General features: G+C 40.7%; 3 protein-coding genes across 5 annotated transcripts in view; 1 reads left to right on the forward strand and 2 right to left on the reverse strand.

Moving 5' to 3' along the window:
* Positions 1-392: 392 nt before the first annotated feature.
* Positions 393-20,612, forward strand: radx (RPA1 related single stranded DNA binding protein). 3 transcript variants are annotated; one of them, XM_053230252.1, is made up of 16 exons: positions 393-1,278; positions 2,381-2,523; positions 2,668-2,860; positions 3,643-3,751; positions 4,122-4,222; positions 4,319-4,438; positions 7,760-7,891; positions 8,013-8,183; positions 8,891-9,063; positions 9,171-9,307; positions 9,882-9,929; positions 10,542-10,642; positions 11,104-11,397; positions 11,512-11,667; positions 11,954-12,115; positions 20,478-20,612. In XM_053230252.1, exons 1-15 carry the CDS (start codon positions 699-701, stop codon positions 12,091-12,093), a joined length of 2,598 nt encoding a protein of 865 aa, XP_053086227.1. In that variant the 5' UTR covers positions 393-698; the 3' UTR covers positions 12,094-12,115; positions 20,478-20,612. The 3 variants fall into 3 exon arrangements, with proteins under 3 accessions (XP_053086227.1, XP_053086228.1, XP_053086226.1); XM_053230253.1 differs by lacking the exon at positions 20,478-20,612 and adding an exon at positions 15,781-16,474; XM_053230251.1 differs by lacking the exon at positions 20,478-20,612 and having other exon boundaries at positions 11,954-12,116.
* Positions 12,370-18,445, reverse strand: apool (apolipoprotein O-like). Its single transcript, XM_026922201.3, has 9 exons — positions 18,363-18,445; positions 16,721-16,822; positions 16,468-16,587; positions 15,990-16,044; positions 15,793-15,891; positions 15,438-15,529; positions 15,246-15,344; positions 13,462-15,157; positions 12,370-13,152 (listed from the first exon to the last, which is right to left on the reverse strand). The coding sequence occupies exons 1-9, from the start codon at positions 18,372-18,374 to the stop codon at positions 13,064-13,066; spliced, it is 2,364 nt and encodes a 787-aa protein (XP_026778002.3). The 5' UTR covers positions 18,375-18,445; the 3' UTR covers positions 12,370-13,063.
* A 2,574-nt stretch (positions 20,613-23,186) lies between the features above and the next one.
* si:ch211-26b3.4 (connector enhancer of kinase suppressor of ras 2) overlaps positions 23,187-25,105 on the reverse strand; it is a 33,706-nt gene continuing 31,787 nt past the window's right edge. Inside the window, exon 23 of the mRNA XM_034300803.2 lies at positions 23,187-25,078. Coding sequence (XP_034156694.1) covers positions 24,857-25,078 — 222 coding nt within the window. The 3' untranslated portion in view covers positions 23,187-24,856. The remainder of the gene's footprint in view (positions 25,079-25,105) is intronic.

A 25,105-nucleotide genomic window follows, 5' to 3' on the forward strand; every position in this document is an offset into this window, starting at 1 on the left:
AATTATTTTTATGTAGTTAAAGTAGAATAAAAAAATCATTTTTTTTTACTTGCTTTTCTGTTTAGGTAGGCTATGTAGAATCATACAAATTAAAATCAAAAGTTAAAAAATGAATTAAATGTAGAAATGTAGAAAAATGTACATTATATATATTATGTATTACAGCATATTTCAGTAACAAAACTAAGCAGCTAAACATGCTTTATAACACAAACAAATATAATAAAGAAATAAGAAAGAAATTAAAACTGAGAACAAAACTGAATACAATACATTTTAAAATAGGAAAAAAATAAATAAATAAAAAATAATATTAAATGTTCTTCCGTTACTTGTATTTCATCTCACTTCCTGTAGGTGGCAACATGGCGGTTTTGTAGCCCCGCCCATTTATTGAATTTCATACACGAAGAAGAGACCAAACTGTTCGGCGCTAATAAAACCCGGAAGTAAATAGTTTGTTTTTCTTTACAAGTTTGGTTTATCTGAGTATACAGTTAAGAAGCTGGGTTTATTGTTATATAGAATGGGTTAATAACTAAACATTACATGTGCATTTTTTCTTTTGTTGAATAAAATGTAAGAATATGTGAGATAAATAGTTGAGTTATAACGGAGCTGGTAACAGAAGTCAGGATTAGCCGCTGTGAGGAAGCTAATGTTATGTAAGCTAATGTTTCAGGCTCGGTTCGGGCTGAATGGCGAACCGGAAGAATTCTGAGTCTGGGGGTGAGTCTGAGTTGTTGTCTGCTTTAGAGCAGCTCAGCTCGTCCAGGACGCTCCGCTTTAAACCCGTTTCCCCGCTGCGTGTCGCCGTGCTCGCGCTTGACCGCTATCTGGTTGACGCGCGCGCCGCTCCCGACAGCGACAGCAACAGCTACAGCTACGACGTGACGATCACCGACGGAACATGGCGCGTGAAGTGCTGGCTGGCGCCGGGACTGAACCGCATGGTCCAGGTGAACTCTCTCCGGTGCGGGTCGCGCGCTCTCATCGCGCACCTGTCTCTTGTTCACGACGAGACGCGGCTCCGGCGCAGCTGTGTGTGTATAGAGGAGGCGCGATCCGATTCCTCCGATCCCGATATTTTACTCGCGATAAAAGACCCGGATGCGATACGGTGGTGGACGCACGAGTCTGTCGGTTCTTCTGTGATGCCTCTCGCTGATGTTCCTCTGCAGTACAACAGGAGACATTACTTATCGCTGTGGAACAATGAAGATCCGCACGGCGCGCTGTGGCTTCCCTTCACTCCTCCACCGGATGTAGCGATAGACGGTAAGGAAACTTTTCACCTGCTGCACAGTTCAGAATTCAGCCCCATCCGCTGCTCTGCACCGCGTACCGGCCATCAGCGCACTGCTCCAGCCTCTCAGCGGCCAGGGGCGGCCTCCAGTGTGGAGTTCAATTCCAGGGAAGTATGTAAACAAGTAAGCCAAGAAGGATGTAAGTAAACAAGTAAACAAAGAAGGATGTAAGTAAACAAGTAAATAAGTCAACAAATGAATAAATAAGGATGTAAGTAAAGAAGTAAGTAATCTAGTAAGTAAACGAGTAAGCAAAGAAGTAAATAAGGATGTAAGTAAGCAAATAAGTAAACAAGTAAGTAAATAAGTAAACAAATGAATAAATAGGAATGTAAGTAAAGAAGTAAGTAAACTAGTAAATAAATGAGTAAGTAAAGAAGTAAGTAAATAAGGATGTAAGTAAATAAACAAGGATGTAAAGAAGTAAGTAAACAAGTCAGTAAATAATAATGTACGTTTTTCCAGCCAGACTGTAACAGGAATCTCTAAGGGACGTTGTCTTTCTGCGCGTTTATCTCTCAGCTCGTTCCCTGCAGACTCGAAGCTGCCTGCGGAGCTGATTTTAGTCCTAGACAGTTACAGTGTGATGAGTGAGTTATGTGTTTAGTTCCTAATGTGAATGTGTGTTGTGTTCCCTGGGATCTGGAACTTTTCTGTATCTCTCTCTCTTTCTCTCTTTCTCTCTCTCTCTGTCTCTCTCTCTCTCTTTCTCTCTTTCTCTGTCTGTCTCCCCCCCCATCTCTATCTGTCTCTGTCTCTCTCTCTCTCTCTCTCTCCCCATATCTATATCTGTCTGTCTGTCTCTCTCTCCATATCTGCATCTCTCTCTCTGTCTGTCTCTGTCTGTCTCTCTCTCTCTTCCCTTCGCTCTCTCTCTCTCTCTCTCTCCCCATATCTGTATCTGTCTGTCTGTCTGTCTCCATATCTGCATCTCTCTCTCTCTCTCCCCATATCTGTATCTGTCTGTCTGTCTGTCTCCATATCTGCATCTCTCTCTCTCTCCCCATATCTGTATCTCTCTCCCCTCCTCTTTCTGTCTCTCTCTCTCTCTCTCTCTCTCTCTCTCTCTGCAGTATCTAAGATTTCTCTTCTGGGAGATTTGGATGTGTTCTTGGCCTCATCCAGAAGGCCGTTTCCTCTGCTGGTCCGAGTGCTGCACAGATCTCGTTTAAGGTACTACGGAAAACCTGGACAAAACATCGACTTCCCCTTTCAGGTGAGGAGGTGGGGAGGAAAGGAAATAAAAATTGAGGGTAAAAAAAAATTCCATGAGCTGTGAAAGGTGTAAAAGCAGTTAATGGGAGTCACTGTGTGTGTGTGTGTGTGTGTGTGTGTGTGTGTGTGTGTGTGTGTCTTTCAGGCGTACTTCGAGGTGGCTGATCAGAGCGGAGTCATGTCCATGGTCCTGTGGAATGACCTGTGTCCGGAGTGGTATCAGCGGCTGGTGGTGGGTTCAGTTCTTTACCTGCAGCATTACAAACTGAAACGCAGCTACCAGAACCGCTCCAGACCTCAGCTCAGCACGCTGCCTCTCATCTCCTTCAGCTCCACAGGTACTAACCACCTGTCTGATCCTGAAACACCAGACATCCGATCCGTCAGAGCACCGAACACCAAAAACTGGGATCAGATGATACCTAGAGCTCTCATATCACTGTCATTCAGAAGGGAAGAAAATGGGGGAAAAAGAAACACAAAATGAAATCCTGACTGAAAGTGTGTGTCTCTCTCTCTCTCTCTCTCTCTCCCCATATCTGTATCTGTCTGTCTATCTGTCTCCATATCTGCATCTCTCTCTCTCTCTCTCCCCATATCTCTCTCTCTCTCTCTCTCTCTCTCTCTCTCTCTCTCTGTGTCTCTCTCTCTCTCTCTCTCCCCATATCTCTCTCTCTCTCTCTCTCTCTCTGTGGGTTTCTCTCTCTCTCTCTCTGTGTGTGTCTCTCTCTGTGTGTGTCTCTCTCTGTGTGTGTCTCTGTGTGTGTGTCTCTCTGTGTGTGTGTGTGTGTGTCTCTCTCTGTGTGTGTGTGTGTCTCTCTCTGTGTGTGTGTGTGTCTCTCTCTGTGTGTGTGTGTGTCTCTCTCTGTGTGTGTGTGTGTGTCTCTCTGTGTGTGTGTGTGTGTGTGTGTGTGTGTGTCTCTCTCTGTGTGTGTGTGTGTGTCTTTCTCATTCTGTGTGTGTGTGTGTGTGTGTGTGTGTGTCTCTCTCTCTCTGTCTCTCTTTGTGTGTGTCTCTCTCTCTCTCTCTCTCTCTCTCTCTCTCTCTCTCTGTGTGTGTGTCTCTGTGTGTGTGTCTCTGTGTGTGTGTCTCTGTGTGTGTGTCTCTTGCTATGCAACAGAGATCTGCTTGAACCCTCGAAGTCCGTCAGCCGTCATCACTGTGATTCCTCCTAAAAGCGTTCAGCCTCAATGGAGCTTACCCGAGGTCACCTACAATTTCTCTACCAGGTACACACACACACACACACACACACACACAAACAGGCCAGTTACCTCTTTTTTTATATGAAATGAAGGAGTAGATGAAAGATTTAAGGTTTGTCCAAGAACTGTTGTTGTCTAAAGTTTGTAAAAAGAAGAGCTGAGATCAGTCAGCACTCCCACATCATCAGCCTGAGGAAGGAGGCGTGGCCTAAAGCGTAAAGGCTTTACAAATCAGCTCGTGTGCAGAGCTGTAGTCCTGAAGTTAAATCCTGTTCTCAGTGTAAAACCACATTGTTTATTATATCAGAAAAACAGTTCCCTTTTATTTAGCGTATAATAAAGCCTTACATTTATATAAGATATTGTTTCATTCCACTTTGCTTCCTTCCATCAGATGTGAAGTCGAGAGTCTGGCCAGGAACCAGGCCTGTGACATCATCGGCCTGGTGACGTACGTCAGCCGCGTCGAGCGAATCAGAAACAGAGCAAATACAGGTACGAGCTTTGATTGGACAAAGCACACAACACTTTCATACATTCAGAGTGGACATCGTGTGTCTTTACGTGTGTGTGTGTGTGTGTGTGTTACAGTCCCGGAGAAGTTCTGGACGTACCGGTGGGTTCATGCAGTGGATGGAACCTCAGACTCTCCCTTCATCCTGGAGATTTTTGCCTCTTCTCAGCCCGAGATCTTTAACAACATCTCTCCCAGTGAGAGTTTACTCCACACTAACACACCCCTGTTTATAACACTGCAATAACACGCTGTAATAACACTCTGTAATAACACTCTGTAATAACACTCTGTAATAACACACTGCAACAACACACTACAACACATTGCAGTAATAACACTCTGTAATAACACACTGCAACAACACATTGCGGTAATAACACACTACAACACCACACTGCAGTAATAACACACTGTAATAACACACTACAACAACACACTGCAGTAATAACACACTGTAATAACACACTACAACACATTGCAGTAATAACACACTGTAATAACTCGCTGCAGTAACACACTGCAGTAATAACACACTGTAATAACACACTACAACAACACACTGCAGTAATAACACACTGTAATAACACACTGCAACACATTGCAGTAATAACACACTGTAATAACTCACTGCAGTAACACACTGTAATAACACACTGCAACACATTGCAGTAATAACACACTGTAATAACTCGCTGCAGTAACACACTGCAGTAATAACACACTGTAATAACACACGGCAACAACACATTGCTGTAATAACACACTGTAATAACACACTGCAGTAACACATTGCAGTAATAACACACTAATAACTCACTGCAGTAACACACTGCAGTAATAACACACTGTAATAACACACTGCAACACATTGCAGTAATAACACACTGTAATAACACACTACAGCACATTGCGGTAATAACACACTGTAATAACTCGCTGCAGTAACACACTGCAGTAATAACACACTGTAATAACACACTACAACACACTGCAGTAATAACACACTGCAGTAATAACACACTGTAATAGCACACTACAACACACTGCAGTAATAACGCACTGTAATAACACACTACAACACATTGCAGTAATAACACACTGTAATAACACACTACAACACGTTGCAGTAATAACACACTGTAATAACACACTACAACACGTTGCAGTAATAACACACTGTAATAACACTACAACACACTGCAGTAATAACACACTGTAATAACACACTGCAACACATTGCAGTAATAACACACTGTAATAACTCGCTGCAGTAACACACTGCAGTAATAACACACTGTAATAACACACGGCAACAACACATTGCTGTAATAACACACTGTAATAACACACTGCAGTAACACATTGCAGTAATAACACACTAATAACTCACTGCAGTAACACACTGCAGTAATAACACTGTAATAACACACTGCAACACATTGCTGTAATAACACACTGTAATAACACACTACAGCACATTGCGGTAATAACACACTGTAATAACTCGCTGCAGTAACACACTGCAGTAATAACACACTGTAATAACACACTACAACACACTGCAGTAATAACACACTGCAGTAATAACACACTGTAATAGCACACTACAACACACTGCAGTAATAACGCACTGTAATAACACACTACAACACATTGCAGTAATAACACACTGTAATAACACACTACAACACGTTGCAGTAATAACACACTGTAATAACACACTACAACACGTTGCAGTAATAACACACTGTAATAACACTACAACACACTGCAGTAATAACACACTAATAGCACACTACAACACATTGCAGTAATAACACACTGTAATAACACTACAACACACTGCAGTAATAACACACTGTAATAACACACTACAACACGTTGCAGTAATAACACACTACAACACGTTGCAGTAATAACACACTGTAATAACACTACAACACACTGCAGTAATAACACACTGTAATAGCACACTACAACACATTGCAGTAATAACACACTGTAATAACACACTACAACACGTTGCAGTAATAACACACTGTAATAACACACTACAACACGTTGCAGTAATAACACACTGTAATAACACTACAACACACTGCAGTAATAACGCACTGTAATAACACACTACAACACATTGCAGTAATAACACACTGTAATAACACACTGTAATAGCACACTACAACACACTGCAGTAATAACGCACTGTAATAACACACTACAACACATTGCAGTAATAACACACTGTAATAACACACTACAACACGTTGCAGTAATAACACACTGTAATAACACACTACAACACGTTGCAGTAATAACACACTGTAATAACACTACAACACACTGCAGTAATAACACACTGTAATAACACTACAACACACTGCAGTAATAACACACTGTAATAACACTACAACACACTGCAGTAATAACGCACTGTAATAACACACTACAACACACTGCAGTAATAACACACTGTAATAACACACTACAACACACTGCAGTAATAACGCACTGTAATAACTCGCTGCAGTAACACACTGCAGTAATAACACACTGTAATAACACACGGCAACAACACATTGCAGTAATAACACACTGTAATAACTCGCTGCAGTAACACATTGCAGTAATAACACACTGTAATAACTCAGTGCAGTAACACACTGCAGTAATAACACACTGTAATAACACACTGCAACACATTGCAGTAATAACACACTGTAATAACTCGCTGCAGTAACACACTGCAGTAATAACACTGTAATAACACACTGCAACACATTGCTGTAATAACACACTGTAATAACACACTACAGCACATTGCGGTAATAACACACTGTAATAACTCGCTGCAGTAATAACACACTGCAGTAATAACACACTGTAATAGCACACTACAACACACTGCAGTAATAACGCACTGTAATAACACACTACAACACATTGCAGTAATAACACACTGTAATAACACACTACAACACGTTGCAGTAATAACACACTGTAATAACACTACAACACACTGCAGTAATAACACACTGTAATAACACTACAACACACTGCAGTAATAACACACTGTAATAACACACTACAACACACTGCAGTAATAACACACTGTAATAACACACTACAACACACTGCAGTAATAACACTGTAATAACACACTACAACACACTGCAGTAATAACACACTGTAATAACACACTACAACACACTGCAGTAATAACACACTGTAATAACACACTACAACACACTGCAGTAATAACACTGTAATAACACACTAACACATTGCAGTAATAACACAGTCTGTTCATTTTTGTTCCTTTTTTGTTATTTTTTTCCTTCATTCATTCTTATTTCATTTTTTTATCTTTCTTTCTCTGCCTTTCTTTCCATCTTTCATTCATCGTTTTCATTTTCATTCATTTTCTTACCTTTCTTTTTTCCTCACCCCTCCTTTCTGTCTTTCTTTTTCTCTTTTTTCCTCATATCTCTCTCTCTCTCTCTCTTTCTGTGCAGTGACGTATCTCGTGTGTACTCACATGCGTGTGTGTCGGGAGACGGGTCCAGGCTCGGGTCCAGGCTCGGGCTCGGGTTCAGGTTCTGCTCTTTACCTGACCAGCAGCACAGAGACTCAGCTCTTCGTCACAGGTGATCAGTGCGCAGACTGACCGCTGTAGCAAGTGAACCAGTCAGAATGGAGTAAAAGATGCTGTTCCTGTGTGTGTGTGTGTGTGTGTGTGTGTGTGTGTGTGTGTGTGTGTACACTCAGGCTGCCACAGGAAACAGCCGTATGTGTCTGACCCGAAGGTCAAAGCCTTCATCCAGTGGACGAAGACTCTGAAGGACAGTGTAGTACTGAGGAAGACCACAGTGGGGGGGCAGTACTGTTACCCCCCTCCCCCACCCACCTTCACACCAAATACCACCAGCAACGGAGCGAGTAAGAGATACGCCATGTTCTGTCACTCGCCACGCACTGCTTATGCATGCTAATGAGCAGATTATAACAGCAGAGCGCCGGCTCTGAGCTCTGAGCTGAGATTAAGAGAGAGATTCAGATTCGCACAGGCCAATGTAGCTAACAAGTCACCCAAAACCTTTATCATAAATATGTGCCTAAATTGTCATATTTCATAAAAATATCATTTTGAAATTTTGTGAAATAGTAGTGAGTATGTATTTATACATTTAAGCTTAACATGAATCTAAATGATTATCCACGTCAAATACAGATTTCTGTTAAAATTCCACCTTCAGATGCTGGGAGGCGGAGCTTAGGGGGGCGTGTTCTAAAACATCTCTGTCTCTTTGTGTTGTGATAATAAACCAACCCACCATTTTGTGTAGAGTGATACCACTCGGTTATCCAAGATGGCTGCCGTGTAAAGTAGGGTTCATGTTTATAGATCACGCTGGATTAGATTAGATTAGATTAGACTCACACTGTGTCCTAAACCACGTAAGAAAGTCTAGTGACTAAGTCTAAGTCTAGTTTAGTGACGTCACTAAAGAACTGAGAGAAATTTCTGGAAAAGCTTTTCACATGAAGTACTAAAGAAGCCAAAAAAAAAATGTCATGTTGTTAATATTCTGTGTGTGTGTGTGTGTGTGCGTGTGCGCGTGTGCGCGCGTGTGCGTGTGGGGTAGGTGAAGGAGCGTCTCCATCGTTAATGGCCGTAGGAGACCTACGGAAGGAGCTAGAGAGTCTGCAGTATCGAGAACACAGGAGAGTGGCAGTACAGGGCCACATCACTGCTGTGCAATACCACCGGTGGCCACCGGAGGCGCCTCACACCACGCCTCAGAGCGAACAACGACCGGTCTGTAGTTACCTTTAATACATTTAATACATTTAACGCTAAATATATCACACCCTGATGGTGAAAATTGTCAAAAAAAGTTGATTTTTTTGTTTATTTGTTACCAGGTGGAGCATGACCCAGTGGGCGTGGCCAGAGGCTCCACCTCTTCCTTTGGCACCGGAGCACAGCGACAGGGCGAGACGTCCTCGGCGTCGTCACGAAGTGAAGTCGCAAATTCTCCTAAGCGGAGGAGAGTTGAGCAGTGAGTGAATTCATTTTTAATTAGGTTTTCTTAAATCAGATTAAATCTACCTCATTCAAAAAGTACTTATTTTCTTATTTTAGTATATATTATTTTATTATATATTTTAATTATATAAACGAGAACTCATTGTCATTCTCACGTCTTCTGCATACGCTCCATTTTCACTATTAATACAGTTATTATTATTATTATTTTTATTTATTTTTGCATTCTTAGGATTTTTAGCAGGATAACCTTTTTCAAGGTTCAAAATATTATTCCAACCTTAAAATTGAGTGTCAGGAAGTTTATATAATAAATATGATAAATATCAGCCTTGAATAATATGAAAAATATACTGTATAGCGTGATAAGGTTTTTGGCCACGCCCACTCAGACAGTTCTAAGAAGCTTTTTATGACGTTCCTATATTTTATATTCATTCAGTTTGTCAGTTTTTTGGTAACAACACTCAGTAATATTAAATATTTTCTCCACATTAAACACACACAGAATGTGTGTGTTTTTTTTAAAATCATTATTAGTAGAAGTGTGTACAATGTCTCTCCTGTTTGTGTGTGTTTATATACAGAGGAGTGCAGAGGCAGTACTGGACCAGAGCCAAGCGGCAGTTAGAAAGGTAATAAATAAAATTCATAAATGCTCCAAAATCTATGCGGTGAATTGAAAAATAAAGTATATATTGCCGAGCTACACTCCTGAGCTGCCGGTGATCCAGACCTCCCCCCCTTCACTCTGGACCTGTCCACCGGCAATGCTTCATACTGCCACGAAAACGCTTCAGCTGTTTTCCATGGACTACACCAACACACATTGTGCTCACACACACGCACACTACAGTGTAAACCCATATGAGGATGGGTTCTCTGTTGAGCCTGGTTCCTCTCAAGGTTTCTTCCTATCACCATCTCAGGGAGTTTTTCCTTGCCACCGTCGCCCTGCTTGCTCATCAGAGACGGCACACACACACACTTCACTTTACTTTTGTTTGTGTAAAGCTGCTTTGAGACAATGACCTTTGTAAAAAGCGCTATACAAATAAAAATGAATTGAATTGAATTGAATATTGTACTGGAACTGAAGGATTAAAGTGTCTAATACTCAGAAAAAGGACGTGAGGATTTCTGGTTATTTTTATTTACACTCGTGGTCTAGTTTGAACATTGTTTCATCATGACTTCCTGTTTTTTTTTCCCCACTTCCTGTCACTTCCTGTTTTTTTCCGCATCAGACAGGTAAAGCCAGCAGATCTTCATGAGGATGAGGAGACCAAAAGAAGGTCTGATGAAGAGGACAGTGAAGGACTTTCCACGCCGTCACCTCAGCCTGCAGGTACAGATCCTCAATAACAGATGAATATTACAGTTTACAGCGCACTGCTGTTGAATTTTGGATTCTGATTGGTCAGAAGGTGTTGATTAATTTTCTATAACATCAGCCCTGACTGTACTGCAGCCACAAATCACAGGTTTATATTAATGCACTCGTTCTAATGTGTCATCGTTTCTATAGTAACAGCTCATTCACAGGGAGTTCCTGTGGACATTAAATGTAACTATAAATAGATAAAAAGTATATTATATTTTAATATAAATAAAACATTGTAAACACTGGCAAAATGCTGTGAGGAGTAAAACACTTCAGGACTTGCTGTTAAAGGAGAATACTTCATCACAAAACTTCATGATGTTATTTTCCTGTAACAGCATGACACCCGGTGCGTTATTCCTTACATTTCAAACATTTTCTTTATTAGCACAATTGTAGTCAGCTGTACTTGATTCGTTTCCCAGACAACAGTGAGACAGGAAGCCCCCCCGACACACAGCAATCTCCCACTCAGCCTGTTGCATCATGGGAGAGCAGCGCGTGGCCGTTACTTAAGCAGGACGTCAAGGATCACGTGCGCTGCGCCTCTCTGGATTGTGAGAGTGTTCCGGAAAAATTCCGATTCGACGACCGAGACGTGCTCCTACACAGGGTCAACCTCAGCCCCGCGAAGTGGAGCCCGGACCTTCCATCAGACACCAACTCGGACACACACACTCCTGTAAACTTCACAGGATACCTCACTCTCACATTACTGGGTATGAGACGAAGATCCTACGTCCGTTCGTTATTTATTTTTTTTTTACGGTAAATATTCTACTATAGCAGTTACGGTAATTTAGAGAGAAACTGAGAATTGTCCTTTCTCTCAGGGTTAAATCAGCAGGCAGCGGTCGACTCCCTCTTCCTCCCCGTGTTTTGTGCCGAGGATCCGCGGGCAGTAGGGACGTCCTACGGTCTCCATGACAACACACTGATGTCATGCCTTTCCACAGGTCGTGTCTGTACTCAGGCCAACTTTTCACCAGGTGTGTGTGTGTGTCTGTTACCTACACTCTATCTCTGTGAAACAAAACTCAGACAGACCTGATTTCTGATTACAGAACTTTGTAGAGGCCAGAAAAGGAATATTTGTAAAGCTTTTTATTTTAACACGGCCACATATCCCAGGTCAACCGGATATTTGTGATCTTGTGTAAAGAAAATGTTCCTTAAACTGACCAAGCACAGTTTAACCAGGTGCAGTTCATTAGTTTCCATTTTTGTAAATAACACCTTTTTCTTATTGTTTTTTTTTCGTCTCTCTCCATGCAGAGACATTATTGAGCTCGGCATCGGCTCTGGAGGACGAGCGCGTGGTGTGTGTGTTGGACGTGTGTCTGCTGGGTGAGAACCGGCTGGAGATGATCTGCTCTAAAGTGTACAGGACAGCAGATATCATCACTCCTGTGTAAAGCAAATCCACACACACATGTTGTAGGTATACGTTCAGTGTTTATCAGTGTTTTTTCTTCCAAAAGTTTACTAAAGTAGTGTAAAATAAATTATTTTTGGAATTCGAGGAAATCGAAATCGAAATCATCGATGTCACTCCTTATTTCAACAGAGGTTTGCTTCGTAAAAATAATAACATGCAGTTAACAAACCACACTTAACAAATTGCGCTTAACAAATCATCTTTAAATTCATTAAATCAAACCACACTTACATTTTTAAAATTCATTTATTTATTTTTATTTCTTAACTGACAACAAATCACCTAGATATGCAAATATCTGCCGATTTAAAAAAAAAAATATATAAAATTTCCATTGCGCAAAATAGTGAAATACATCCCATGGTTCTGCATTGTATTGCACAGAGAGCATAGCATTTCTTATGGTACAGAATTTATTGCCCTTAAATCAACACAAAGTGAAACAACATATCCAACCGAAATGGTTTAGTTCCAAAATACAAATGTTCACATTTTGTTTGGTATTGATGGGTATTGAGGTCAGTTATGTTGCCTCGTTTTTAAAACATGAGGTATTCACAGTATTAAATAGCAATGGCTCGATTTCTAGTTAACACTGGACACAAATGAGGTCAGAGAAGAATATATAAAGATGCAACACTGAAATATATGAACTGCATACTTTAAAAAATTCACATCAAACAGGTGTTCTATCTTCGAGTATGTTCACACTTTGTTTAAATGAGGTCTCTTAATTATTTGGCAGCAAAGAAAGTTTTTTTTTTGTGTAACCGAGTCGATTCTGTAGTCTTACAAACGGACAACTCTGGATTCAAGTTGTGTGTTTTTGAGGTAAGAAGAAGAGGCCGAAAATACTCATGGTACGTCTTAAACCATAAATCCATATTATTCTTCCTTACTATCCATCCCCCTCTACTCCATTCTCATACTCATTCACTGATTTCCATTTATCCCCGGGTGCTGTACAAGTCGGCATCTTCAGGATGAGCCTGTCCGTGATCCAATAAAGACGGATCAGGATCGAACCGTGGTTTCTCTGCAACAGGACATGAAAAATAAAAATATATTAGAAACAGAGGTACAGAATGTAGCTACAAGCCAAATTATCAGCATGAAGAACCTCTATATTAACCGACCAACAAATCGGAACCAACATTCCTGAGCCTCTCTGTGATATGAGCCTCTGTGTGATAAAGGTTACCTAGGGCCCGTTAGGGAAACTACCTAGGGGTGTGGTTTCTTTCACAGCAGGAAGTATTGTTACTGGTAAGCAGCCCATATAAGGAAGTGGAAGAGGGTGTGATTATTTTTACAACAGGAAAAAAAAAAAAGTGTTGGGTCTCACCTTTAACTGGAGGACAGGATGGGATGTCTTTAGCTGGTGGAGGTATCGATTCCTCTACATTGAGGGGAGGAGGTGTAGTTTCCTCTACGTAGAGGGGAGGAGGTGTAGCTTCCTCTACGTCGTGGGGAGGAGGTGTAGCTTCCTCTACGTCGAGGGGAGGAGGTGTAGCTTCCTCTACGTCGTGGGGAGGAGGTGTAGCTTCCTCTACGTCGTGGGGAGGAGGTGTAGCTTCTTCTACATTGTGGGGAGAAGGTGTAGCTTCTTCTACGTCGTGGGGAGGAGGTGTAGCTTCCTCTACATCGTGGGGAGGAGGTGTAGCTTCTTCTACGTCGTGGGGAGGAGGTGTAGCTTCCTCTACATCGTGGGGAGGAGGTGTAGCTTCCTCTACGACGAGGGGAGAAGGTGTAGCTTCTTCTACATTGTGGGGAGAAGGTGTAGCTTCTTCTACGTCGTGGGGAGGAGGTGTAGCTTCCTCTACATCGTGGGGAGGAGGTGTAGCTTCCTCTACGACGAGGGGAGAAGGTGTAGCTTCTTCTACATTGTGGGGAGAAGGTGTAGCTTCTTCTACGTCGTGGGGAGGAGGTGTAGCTTCCTCTACAGTCAGGGAAGCAGCTTCAGCTTGTGGGGCAGCAGATTCAGGCAAATTTTCTACGACTTCCACAACATCAGAAGTAATGTCTACAGCTGGAGAACTTTCTACAAGGGTAACTACTGCAGCCTCAGATGGAGTCATTTCTGGGGCAATATCTGGTGAAGGGAAAACAACTGCAGTCCCAACTTCTTCTGCAAGTGAGGCAACTTCTGCTGGGGAAACCTCGATAGCTGGTGAATCCTCAGACACCGGACTAGACTCTTCAGCAGCAACATCAAGTAGAGGTTTAACTTCTGTTGCTTTGTCATCCTCTGAGGTAGCCTCCTTAAGGGTAACATCGGACAGTGGAACAGTGTTTAGAACTAGGGCATCCTCTGTTGGTGTTACCTCACTCACAGGGGTAACCTCCTCGAGGATATCAGGCAGTAGGGCAACTTCTGTTGCATCCTCTGTTGGGGTTACTGGATCCACAAGGGTACTCCTATCAAATGTAACATCAGACAGTTGGGTAACTTCTGCAACAGGTGCTTTCTCTGTTACTATCTCGGACACGCATGTACCCGCTTCAAGGGCAACATCCCCAGAGACAGGGGTGGTCTTTTCTTGTGGGGCAAGTTCTACAACTCTGTCTACAGGTGGAGTCTCTACACCTAAGACAACCTCTGATGGAATAACATCCTCTGGAGCCAAGACAGGCACAGGGGTAAGAGGAACAACTGAAGAACCTTCTACAAGTGAAACAACCTCTGCCTGGGCATTATCCGTAGCTAGAGAAGCAGAGGTAACTTCTGTGACAACATCTGTAGCTGGGGAAACCTCTGACACAGGGGAAACTTCGTCTATGACAACATCTGTAGCTGGGGAAACCTCTGGCATGGGGGCAACATCTGTGACATTATCTGAAGTTGAGGAATCCTCAGACACATGGGCAACTTCTTCTGCAACAGCATCTATAGTTAGGGAATTCCCTGACACAGGGGCAACTTCTGTGACTGAGGCATCCTCTGATACAGATTCACCCTCTGGCAAGAAGGGTACCTTTTCTGGTAGTTCATCATGCTGAGGGACAACTTCCGTTTCAGGGGCAACCTCTTCTGATGCATTCTACATTGAAGAAAGAGAACATTTCTTTCCATTTATGAACCCTGCTTATGCCCTTGCATATTTATATGCATATGTACATATCAGATACCTCCAGACTTGCATCAGGAACAATGCCTTCCTCTTTGGGTTTGGATCTGAATGCAGAGGCAACCGAAGAACTCGCAGTGTACACTTTTTTACCTGTTACCTACAGAGAAAGATGGAGTACCAGTAACCGTTAGAGAGAACACAAGGCCAGTTTCAAAATAATGGCTGTGTTTTGATAATGTACCTACACTACCTTTAAAACTCTAACAGTATGCGTGGGGTAGCATACAGCGGTGCCAACAGTTGTCAACGCCAGAGGAACACCTATTCTCTTTAGCCGAGAGCCTGAAACCACACACATGCACAAGCACCGAACAGCTGATGATGATAACGGTGAAGATTGATAAGATTTTAAAAGAGAAAGCATCTTTTCAAATAAAGTTGCTCTTCAGAACCTGACCACCATCCTTGAAAAAACTTGCTTGACAAACGTTATGTTTGTGTGAGGAAATGTCTTGTGATGTAAAGGTTTCAACAAGTACTGTATAGTCCGTTTCGTACAAGGCTTGCTATTATTTATCATTTTTCTTTTTCAGTGAATAACTTACCCTTGCGTGCCAGGACGAGGCCAGCCAATCCAGACACAGTGATTATACCAACTCTGGGCAGGAAGCCAGGGGGCGGGTCCCTCAGGAAATTATACGTGTCTGACATCACCAAAAGATCAAGAATCAGAAATCATATTGTAGGAGACCCCCAATCTCCCTGCACTGGTAGAAATACACAGAATACTCAGAATACTCACCTTGACCAGCTTGGTATAAAGACACAGCGCCGACTTTCACCGAGGTGCAAGTATTCTGTATTGAAGAAAAGATTGGCGTTGACATGAACAAAAACATTTAACCAGAAAAACAGCAGGTCAACAATTTTTAATTCAACGTTCATAATCTTACATATACTATAGAAAGGCATTAACATAAACAATAGGTCTGTTCTGCCATCCCATAATGCTTGTCAGTACAAACAGGCAAATTAAAAGTTGTGTGTGTTTTTTTTTTTTTTTAACAATATAATTACAGTAATTCCAGATTTTATCCCAATAGGATTCAATTACTACATATATTCTTAGGAAATTTTCCAGAATTCCATGGTATAATTATATTATTATCAGGAAAAACGTATGGATCCATGCCGCTCAGCCATAATGCGTCATCACTGTTTATAAATCCGAAGACTTTGATTGTTTTATGACGACGTTTTCGCCCCAGCTTGGTGTTCACCTGCACGGCTCTGACGTAACGCTGAAGCCCCACTCTCATCAGCCCGAAGCCTGCCTGCAGGTGCCCTGGTTTCTCCTCCACATATCGTAGCGCTGGAGGCTCTGTGCTGTAGATAGACAGCTGTGGAAAAAGAATTACGTAAGATAAATACAGAGAACCCCCTCTGTCGCATTACTGTAGATAGACAGCTAAACACAGAGCAGGGAGAGGGGGTGTGTGTGTGTGTGTGTGTGTGTGAGAGAGAGTGTCTCACCTCTCGTGGTGAAAACTGCTCGTCCGTCTTTTCCTCAGTCATGGCATAAACTCGGAACGAGGCCAAACCCAAAGCAGCAGGTAGCACTGCCAACTTCACCACCTTAGGATTAAACACACACACACACACACACACACACACTCACAGTCTTCTTATCTAATAAATCACGCTGTTTCAACGTTGCTGTCTAATTCAGATGTTCCCACAGCAGCCCAAAGGCTTACAGCTTAACACAGAAGGAGAAGAATTTATTCAATTTAAATGCAACTTTCCTTTATTTAAGGACACAACGACAGTACAAGTACAATCACAGTCAAAAGTCTAGATGCCCTTGGATTGAATTTTTTAAAAACTGTCTTAAAGACATTTTGAAAATGTAATGTCCGTGTACAAAGTTATTTCCAAATCAAAATATATTTTAATAAGAAGTTTTAAATGTATAATTAAACTGTGTCATGAAACAAGTAGTTTCTACTTAGAACTTGAGGAGCTCTGATTATTTGGGACGCTGAAGCTCCTCATGAAGCTGGTTGAGAAGATCCTGAGAGCGTGCAAAGCTTCATGAGGAAGACGGTTACGAATTTAAAATCTAAAATACTCATTCTTGATCACTGCACAGTGTTACATTTTTTTTTTAGTGTTATTATTCTAAAATAAAGAAAATCAAGACTTTCTATCAGCAGGGGGTATACAAACTTTTCCTTTTTTTTTTTTTTTTTTTGGGCTTGTGTAGGAAAACGGCTCTGAATAAAAAAAAAAATCACTTATGGTTTAACAGTGACTAACATTTCATATCAAAGAAGACACGTGGAAATGTATGTTTACTAAAGAGAAAAAAAAAAAAAATAAATAAATTTAAATCACCTTTTTGGTGAGTCCAAAGTGTACCTTTAAAAAAATACTTATTAAATATATATTCTCTAGATTTTTTTTCTAATGTTTCTTACACATGGCAAAAAATCTAGAATCTTAAACATTACTTATTTTATATAATACTGATTTTTTTAAAAAACTGAATAGATGTGTTAGTGTATTTATCTAAGAGACACAGCATTTATTATTAATTGATTAATTATTTGATTAATTGGTTAATTAATTATCTATTATTATTATTTTTAGGAGATCAACATATCTGGAACATGTTAAGTTCTCTCTGTTTAATTGCATTTACTGTAAATTAACTTTGTTTAGCATGAAGGGAAGAAAGAAAGGCTTGCTAGTCGTGTGTGCAGTGATGCATACTGCATACTACTCGTACTGTTGAGGAGCTGCTCGCTGAGGAGCTGCTCGCTGAGGAGCTGCTCGCTGAGGAGCTGCTCGCTGAGGAGCTGCTCGCTGAGGAGCTGCTCGCTGAGGAGCTGCTCGCTGAGGAGCTGCTCGCTGAGGAGCTGCTCGCTGAGGAGCTGCAGTGGAGTGGGTGCTATTTTACACACTGTGTAGTGCGCTAGTGCGCTGCTTCAGGAACGTCATGTTCTACATGTTCAACTTCTCTGATAAACAACAATTTAAAAAAAAAAAAAACACACACACAAAAGCTAAATCTCAAGTTTTTCAGCTGATAATATTTTTTCCCCAATGAACGCATTTGTTTTTCAAATGTTTTAAACCCTAAACAAAAGTTTTGTTCAGTTCTAACACTCACCTTGGCCACCATGTCGCCTCCGCCCCCTCTCACTATCTCTACGGAGGCTCGGAAGGGTCAGAGCAAAAACGCGAAACAAAAATCCCTGGGAATATGGAGTCCAATAGGGAGTTATTTTAAAGTTCAGTTCAGATCTCGGTGATAGTTGTGTCTAAAAGTTAAGGGGGGAAAGTTACAGGAAACTGTTATTTGCTGAACAAGGGCTGAAAATTTTCACTTCCCATAAACACTGATGTTGCAAATATATTCCAAGTACAATATATATATATATATATATTTTTTTTTTTTTTCCACTTCTGTGAGTTTGGTATGCTGGTTTATGGTTTTAAATTTATTTTGTTCCACTGGGATTTGGAAATTTAAAATATGTAAATCAGAATATTTTTGTGTCTTATTTTTATTTAAAACTGTAATTCATTCTGTAATACACCAAATGGCCAAAAGTATGTGCACCCCTGACCATCACACATATATGTGCTTGTTGAACGTCTCATTCCAGATTTATTCCCCTGTGTTTGCTGTTATAATGAGCTCCACTCTTCTGGGAAGCTTTCCACTAGATGTTGGAGCATGGCTGTGGGGATTTGTGTTCATTCAGCTACAAGAGCATTAGTGAGGTCAGGCGCTGATGTTGGGATGTCGAGGAGGTCTGGGGTTCAGTCTGTGTTCCAGTTCATCCCAAAGGTGTTCAGTGGGGTTGAGGTCAGGGCTCTGTGCAGGACACTCGAGTTCTTCCACTCCAACCTTCACACACCATGTCTTCATGGAGCTCGCTTTGTGCACAGGGGCATCGTCATGCTGGAGCAGAGTTTGGGCCTCTTAGTTCCAGTGAAGGGAAATTGTAAAGCTACAGCACAAAGACACTCTATACAATTGTGTGCTTCCAAGTTTGTGGTAACAGTTTGGGGAAGAAACACATATGAGTGTGATGGTCAGGGGTGCACATACTTTTGGCTATATAGTGTATATGAATATTATTCGTTGCTGCAGTTCAAAACATATCCACTAGATGGTGATGATGTATTAATAAGTGTATAACTGGAACGGCACAAATGAAATGAAATCAATAACATATACATATAACATATACTAAATAAAATAATGTAATTAGCTCTAGTTAAAATAGTTTAAATTCACATATAAGAAAAAGCACTTTTTGTTCAATTCCAAAAGAAATCCACAAACTAAGACAAATCTAGCTATTTAATTAGGACAAAAGTAATGGCGCCCTGTAAAAGGAGGAAGCGCACATGTGTCTGATAGCCGACACGCTGCAGTGGCTGAGCTGCATTACTGGAAGATTTAGTGAGGCGTTTTTTCACCGTTTAGTCGTTTTCAGCTCTCTGTGAGCTTTTATGGCTGTATAAATGAAAATCAGCTGTGCTGTGAATGCACTCGATAATTTACCCCTGATTGGTGTTAATTAACATACACATGTGATTACGAAGAAAATTAGTGTTACTGAAACTTTTTGTAAATCTAATGGGAATTTTTTGTTCAGTTTGGCAACGAATACATTTGTACACAACTTTACAAAATTAAAAAAGGCCCCATGTGAGCTGAGTTTAATGTATAGAGTTCTCAACACTGATATGAGTGGCATTTTAATTCATTACTGTTGAATTAAGCCAGGCCTTGTTTATCAGTTTTGGTGTCAAAATGATATTGAAATATAGACTAATCGTTTCTTTTCAAAGATCCAGGATGCAGTAACGATAATTAATAAACTAGCAACAGCATATGCGAAACATCTCAATGATAAGGGAGATGGTGTAGAAATTTCGATCTCCAGCTGATGGCAGTAAAGAGCTGGGTGTTGAATTCTTTACTGACTCACTCACAAAGATCAGCAGGTAAAAAAAAAAAAAAACAGAGGAAAGTCTGAAGGAAGAACAGGAAGAACTAATAACAGCAGGTGAGAACCGGAAAACAAGAAATGAATATGGGAAGCCAAGAGGGTCAAAACAAGAGCAAACTACGGATGCCGCTCGGGGTCAAAACGACACAAATCGCAACACAGCCTCATAAGTGCAGAGATCTTCATTTATTCATGTTTGCATTTTACAATCTTTATCATATATATATATATTTATATTTATATATGTGTGTATATAGGAAAAAAAAAGGAGGGCGAGCCTGCAGTGACACTGGAGTGACACGAAGAGTTCTGGAGTGCAGAAGGGCAGAAAGAAAAGAGCAGCGCTTTCTGATGGAGAAGTCTCAGTGCAACTTCCACTTCACTCAGCAGGGCGGAGAGCAGGGCGGGAAATAAGTGCCCTAAACCACAGTGAAGCCCAGGAGAACGGACACACACACACACACACACACACACACACACACACACGTGTATATATATGCAATCGTACATATGATGCTGGAGATGCTTTAAATTCGGTCCACAGTGGAGTTTAAAATATGAGGACATTCTACATCACGGAAACGTAAAGGACAGAAAGTGTGTGTGTGTGTGTGTGTGTGTGTGTTTGTGTTAAGTTTTTCAATAGTCTGTACAATTTACACTGTTAAAAATAATTACATTCGACTCGATTCAGGTACGTCCCCCAGCTGTTCTATTCACACGGTGATGGAATGTGAATACAGTAGAACACTATGAGAAAAGCTGCGTGGAAAACACATCAGTAAATACATTTCACACAACGTTGATGTGGACTCGAGCGTAGACGCAGAATTTCCCCCTCCGATCAAGTCAACATACAGAATTAAACAGAAATGATCCACATTCATTTCAGCAAAGCTCAGTTTTAACACAACACACACGGGCCCTGATTCAGTACTGTTCCTAACACACCATGACTCGCTTCCTCACGCCACTCCACGTTGATTAAATTCACTTTTAACGCAAGTGAAACTAGTTATAACATTCTCAAAGATTTACCAGTTTCAGAAGGTAAACCCTTTAAACCCAGCAACTAGAGTTGGTTAGAAATGTAAACAGAGCAATGAAGTACTTTAAATATATATCATTTCTGACAACTGTACATGTAGTTAGCAAGTCTGCTAATTAGCACACAAGCGAATGGACTGCACAAAACGGTGGCTGATCAGAAAAGAAAAACAGTGAGGGTGTGTTAAGGACAGTACTGAAACACACAGACAGTATTTTTCCACCAGCACAGAGCCGAAGCCAGGGCTAGTCTGAAACAAACAGAACTGAAAATCCATCGCTAATGCTAACCTTTGAGCAGTTACAAAGAATCAAAACATATCCTGTGCACATTTCTGATATTTTGTGTTCTGTATATAGATTCTGCATAAATTCTTGTGATGGGCGATTCATTAAAAAAAAAGATTCGCTCATTTTGAGTGACACTCAGTAAAAAAGGCAAATCGATCCGGAAACATGAGAAAATGTGGATTAAACTGATCGTATTATACAAATATTGTAGAATAATATGAAACCATGAATGAGTCGTGAATCAAATGAATAAAAAAAACTCATCTTTGATTCATTTTAAGGAGTCGTTTGAAAGATTTGAATCGCTTAAATTGATCATAATGCCCATCGCTAGCAAGAACGTGATCGACCCGAAATTTGAGCTAGAAACCATCCAGATCTGTTACTAATGGTTTAAATCTCAAATCAAAAAATCCACTTATCTTGATCTCAGTGTAATCCTGGCTTCTTTAATAATTTATTTTACGTAAGACATCATTTTATAGAGTGACATTAGCTAGCTAATCACTCTATTAGCTTGTTACATCTAGCTACTTCATTGACAACCGCTGTATAGTGTATAGTATATATAATATATATATATATCGCTAACCAGCTAGCTGTATTAAACAACATGTGTATGTTATGGAATTGTTAGCTAACTAGCTGTGTAGCTATCGTACTCCCATGCAGACAGCACCTGGAATCTAGTATTATATAAATCAATTATTTTTAACGATTTAAATATAAAGAGCCAATTAATTTAAATCTGGATCATTAGCATTTACGGCTGTGTGATTATAGCATGACGTTACCGCGACAGCGACGTGAAATTGTGGATAAATTCAGCTAGACAAACAGCTTCGGCTCCGTGTTGGTGGAAAAAAAGTCTAACAGATACTAAATTCAACTGAAAATTCTACAGAATCCTCGGAGTTACAGAATTTTCTTCTAAAAATTTTAGAATCCTTAGACTTTGAACTCAAAATTCTGGAATTTTCTAAAAATGATTGAATACTTGAACTTTGAACTCAAACTTCTGGTATTTTCTAAAAAAAATTTTTTGAAACCATAGACATTCAAATCAGAGTTCTGGAATTTTCAAAAATTTTTAGAATCCTTGAGCTTTGAACTCAAACTTCTAGAATTTTCAAAAAAAAAAAAAAAACTGAATCTGTGGACTTTCAACTCAGAGTTACAGAATTTTCATCTAAAAATTCTAGAATCCTCAGACCTTGACCTCAAAATTTTGGATTTTTCTAAAAATTTTAGAATCCTTAGGCTTTGAACTCAAAATTCTAGAATTTTCTAAAAAAAAAAAAAAAAAAAAAAAAAATTTTGAATCTGAATCTTTGAAATCGGGGCTCTGTAATTTTCTACGCACTCTAGAGTCCTTGGAGTTTGAACTCCCAGTTTGGGAATTTTCTACAAATTTAAAAATCCTTGGACTTGAAACTCGGAGTTCCAGAATTTTCTAGATTCAAAATTCTTCGAATGTTGGACTGGAATTATCTAAAAAATTGTAGAACCCGAGTAGGCAAAAAAAAAAACAACAAACAAAAACAAACAAAACAAAACAAAAAAAGTTCCCGACCTGAATGTAAGCCAAAGCGTAAGAGGTAATAACCAGCTGCCCCCCAAGCAAAAACAGTCAGGATACCAGAGAAGCAAAGCTTTAGTCTTTTGTGTTTTTTTTTTTTTAGAAAAGAAAATTAGAAAGCTTCTGTCTTTGCAGTGCCAGAAGATTGCATTCACAATTAAAAGTTCACAGTTTTGAACAGAGGATGCAGCTAGGCAAAGGATATTTCTCTTATATACAGACTCTTCATCAGCTCATTCGGCGTAGATTAATAACTTTTAAACCATGCAGGAGTTCAGCTATGTTCTAAATATTCGAAAGAACCCAAGTTTGATTACAGACGCATCGTAGGCTCGCGATCCTACAGGAAGTGCATCAGTCTCATCAGTCTTCTCTAAGTCTCTCTCTCAAATACACACTCACACACACACACACACACTCACACACTCACACACACACTCTTGCATGCTCTGAGAGTTAACACAGTAGGGCGGTGTTGCTTGGTAACAGAGTGAAGCCCGTTGCCCATGGCTACATGAGCGCTCGTCCTGCAGCATCCCGAGGGAAGGGAAAAAACGAGTAAACAAACAAACGAGTCCCAAGAAAACAATCGAAAAAAAAAACTCCAGCAGGAAAAGAGACGAGAAAAAATAAAGCCGTCTTTAGATCCTGGAGATGATACGAGCAGATGAACGGATGGAGAAGTTCGTTAAATCGAAAGGTGGAAGGAAAAAAAAAAATCAAATTTACACAATTTACATCAAACGTAGTCCAAGTATCTGAAGCTACTTTACAGGCTAATGTAGCTAACAGTTCAGGGAAACTTATAGCTAGCATTAAGCTATCATCTGGTAGGAGGCGTGGCCTAAAGATTATTCTATTTCATGGGGATTATGACGCTGCCGACCGAGTTCCCTACCAAGTGCGGACGTTTGGGAGGCAGCTGCTTATCTTCGGCAAATTTAAGGGAATTGTCGCGGGTGTTCTTCCTGATGTGGTCAATCCCATAATTCTCTTCTCTGCACTAGAGTTCTGGAAAGCTGATGACACAGATTTTGTGGATTAAAAACTGCTGCTTTGAAGTGTCTAACGTTTTTCTGATTATTAGCGTGTTTATCACCTTGCTAATGTAATTGTACCTTACAACGTATGTAGCTAGCTTATACGGCTAAGTTTTAATTTGCTGAATTGCTAGTTAGCCTTAGTTACTTAGCTAGCTAGCTATGTTTTTAAGAAGACAGTGTAGGCTAGTTGTATTCAGAAGCTGCCATGAGTTCAGGATCTGACAGATTAGCAAGCTTCTATTATTTGTTAGCTACATTAGCTACATTAGCCTCAGACACTCAACACGTTTCGGTCGATTGACGACTTCTGATGTAAGAGGGACATTGTGTACGTTTGATTTCTGGCTAAATTGTTCCTTTAAGGTGTGGAGAAGATCCGTGTGTGAGCAGTGATATACACGACTGTGAAGCTGTCTGACGAAAGAAGAAGAAGAAGAAGAAGCGGTGTGTTTGTCCAGGACACGTTCTGGAGTCTTTGCAAAAACAGTGGCTCAGTCAGCTGTCAGTTAAAGGTCAGATACCCAATCAGAGGGAAGAGGAGGGGCCACAGTGTTTCATTTTCACGTCGTCTTCTGTGCCAACGTGTGTGTTGTCCTCCGAGTTCGTTGCAGATACACCGCTGAATGTCTGTAGGCGTCTGTTGGAGTGTATGTGTGTGTGTGTGTGCGTGTGTGTTTCAGACGTGTGTCTCTATAAAGGAGTGTGTGTGCATCAGCAGTGTCGGAGACAGAGGTGAAAGGTCACCGGGCTCAGAGGGCAGTTCCAGAGGGGCGGAGCTAAACTCGCAGATATCCAGGAAGAGCTCTTGGTTCCTCTGCTTCCACTCGCGGAACTTGCGAGAGGTCAGGCAGGGGTCATCCAGCACCTGACCAATCACAGCCAGGTCTCCTTCTTTAGCCTGAGAAACACAGAGAACAGACTGTCA

This window comes from Pangasianodon hypophthalmus, chromosome 27 (assembly GCF_027358585.1).
Source record: "Pangasianodon hypophthalmus isolate fPanHyp1 chromosome 27, fPanHyp1.pri, whole genome shotgun sequence".
NCBI classification, from domain to species: domain Eukaryota; kingdom Metazoa; phylum Chordata; class Actinopteri; order Siluriformes; family Pangasiidae; genus Pangasianodon; species Pangasianodon hypophthalmus.

Bases quoted from the DNA above. Each gene is read 5' to 3' on its own strand.
- radx (XM_053230252.1), top strand. From the start codon at position 699: ATGGCGAACCGGAAGAATTCTGAGTCTGGGGGTGAGTCTGAGTTGTTG. The intron at 4,223-4,318 runs GTACGAGCTTTG...TGTGTGTTACAG, and splicing joins CAGAAACAGAGCAAATACAG to TCCCGGAGAAGTTCTGGACG. The intron at 7,892-8,012 runs GTGATCAGTGCG...GTGTACACTCAG, and splicing joins GACTCAGCTCTTCGTCACAG to GCTGCCACAGGAAACAGCCG.
- apool (XM_026922201.3), bottom strand. The intron at 15,892-15,989 runs GTGAGTATTCTG...TGGTGATGTCAG, and splicing joins TTTATACCAAGCTGGTCAAG to ACACGTATAATTTCCTGAGG. The intron at 15,158-15,245 runs GTATCTGATATG...TCTTCAATGTAG, and splicing joins TTCCTGATGCAAGTCTGGAG to AATGCATCAGAAGAGGTTGC.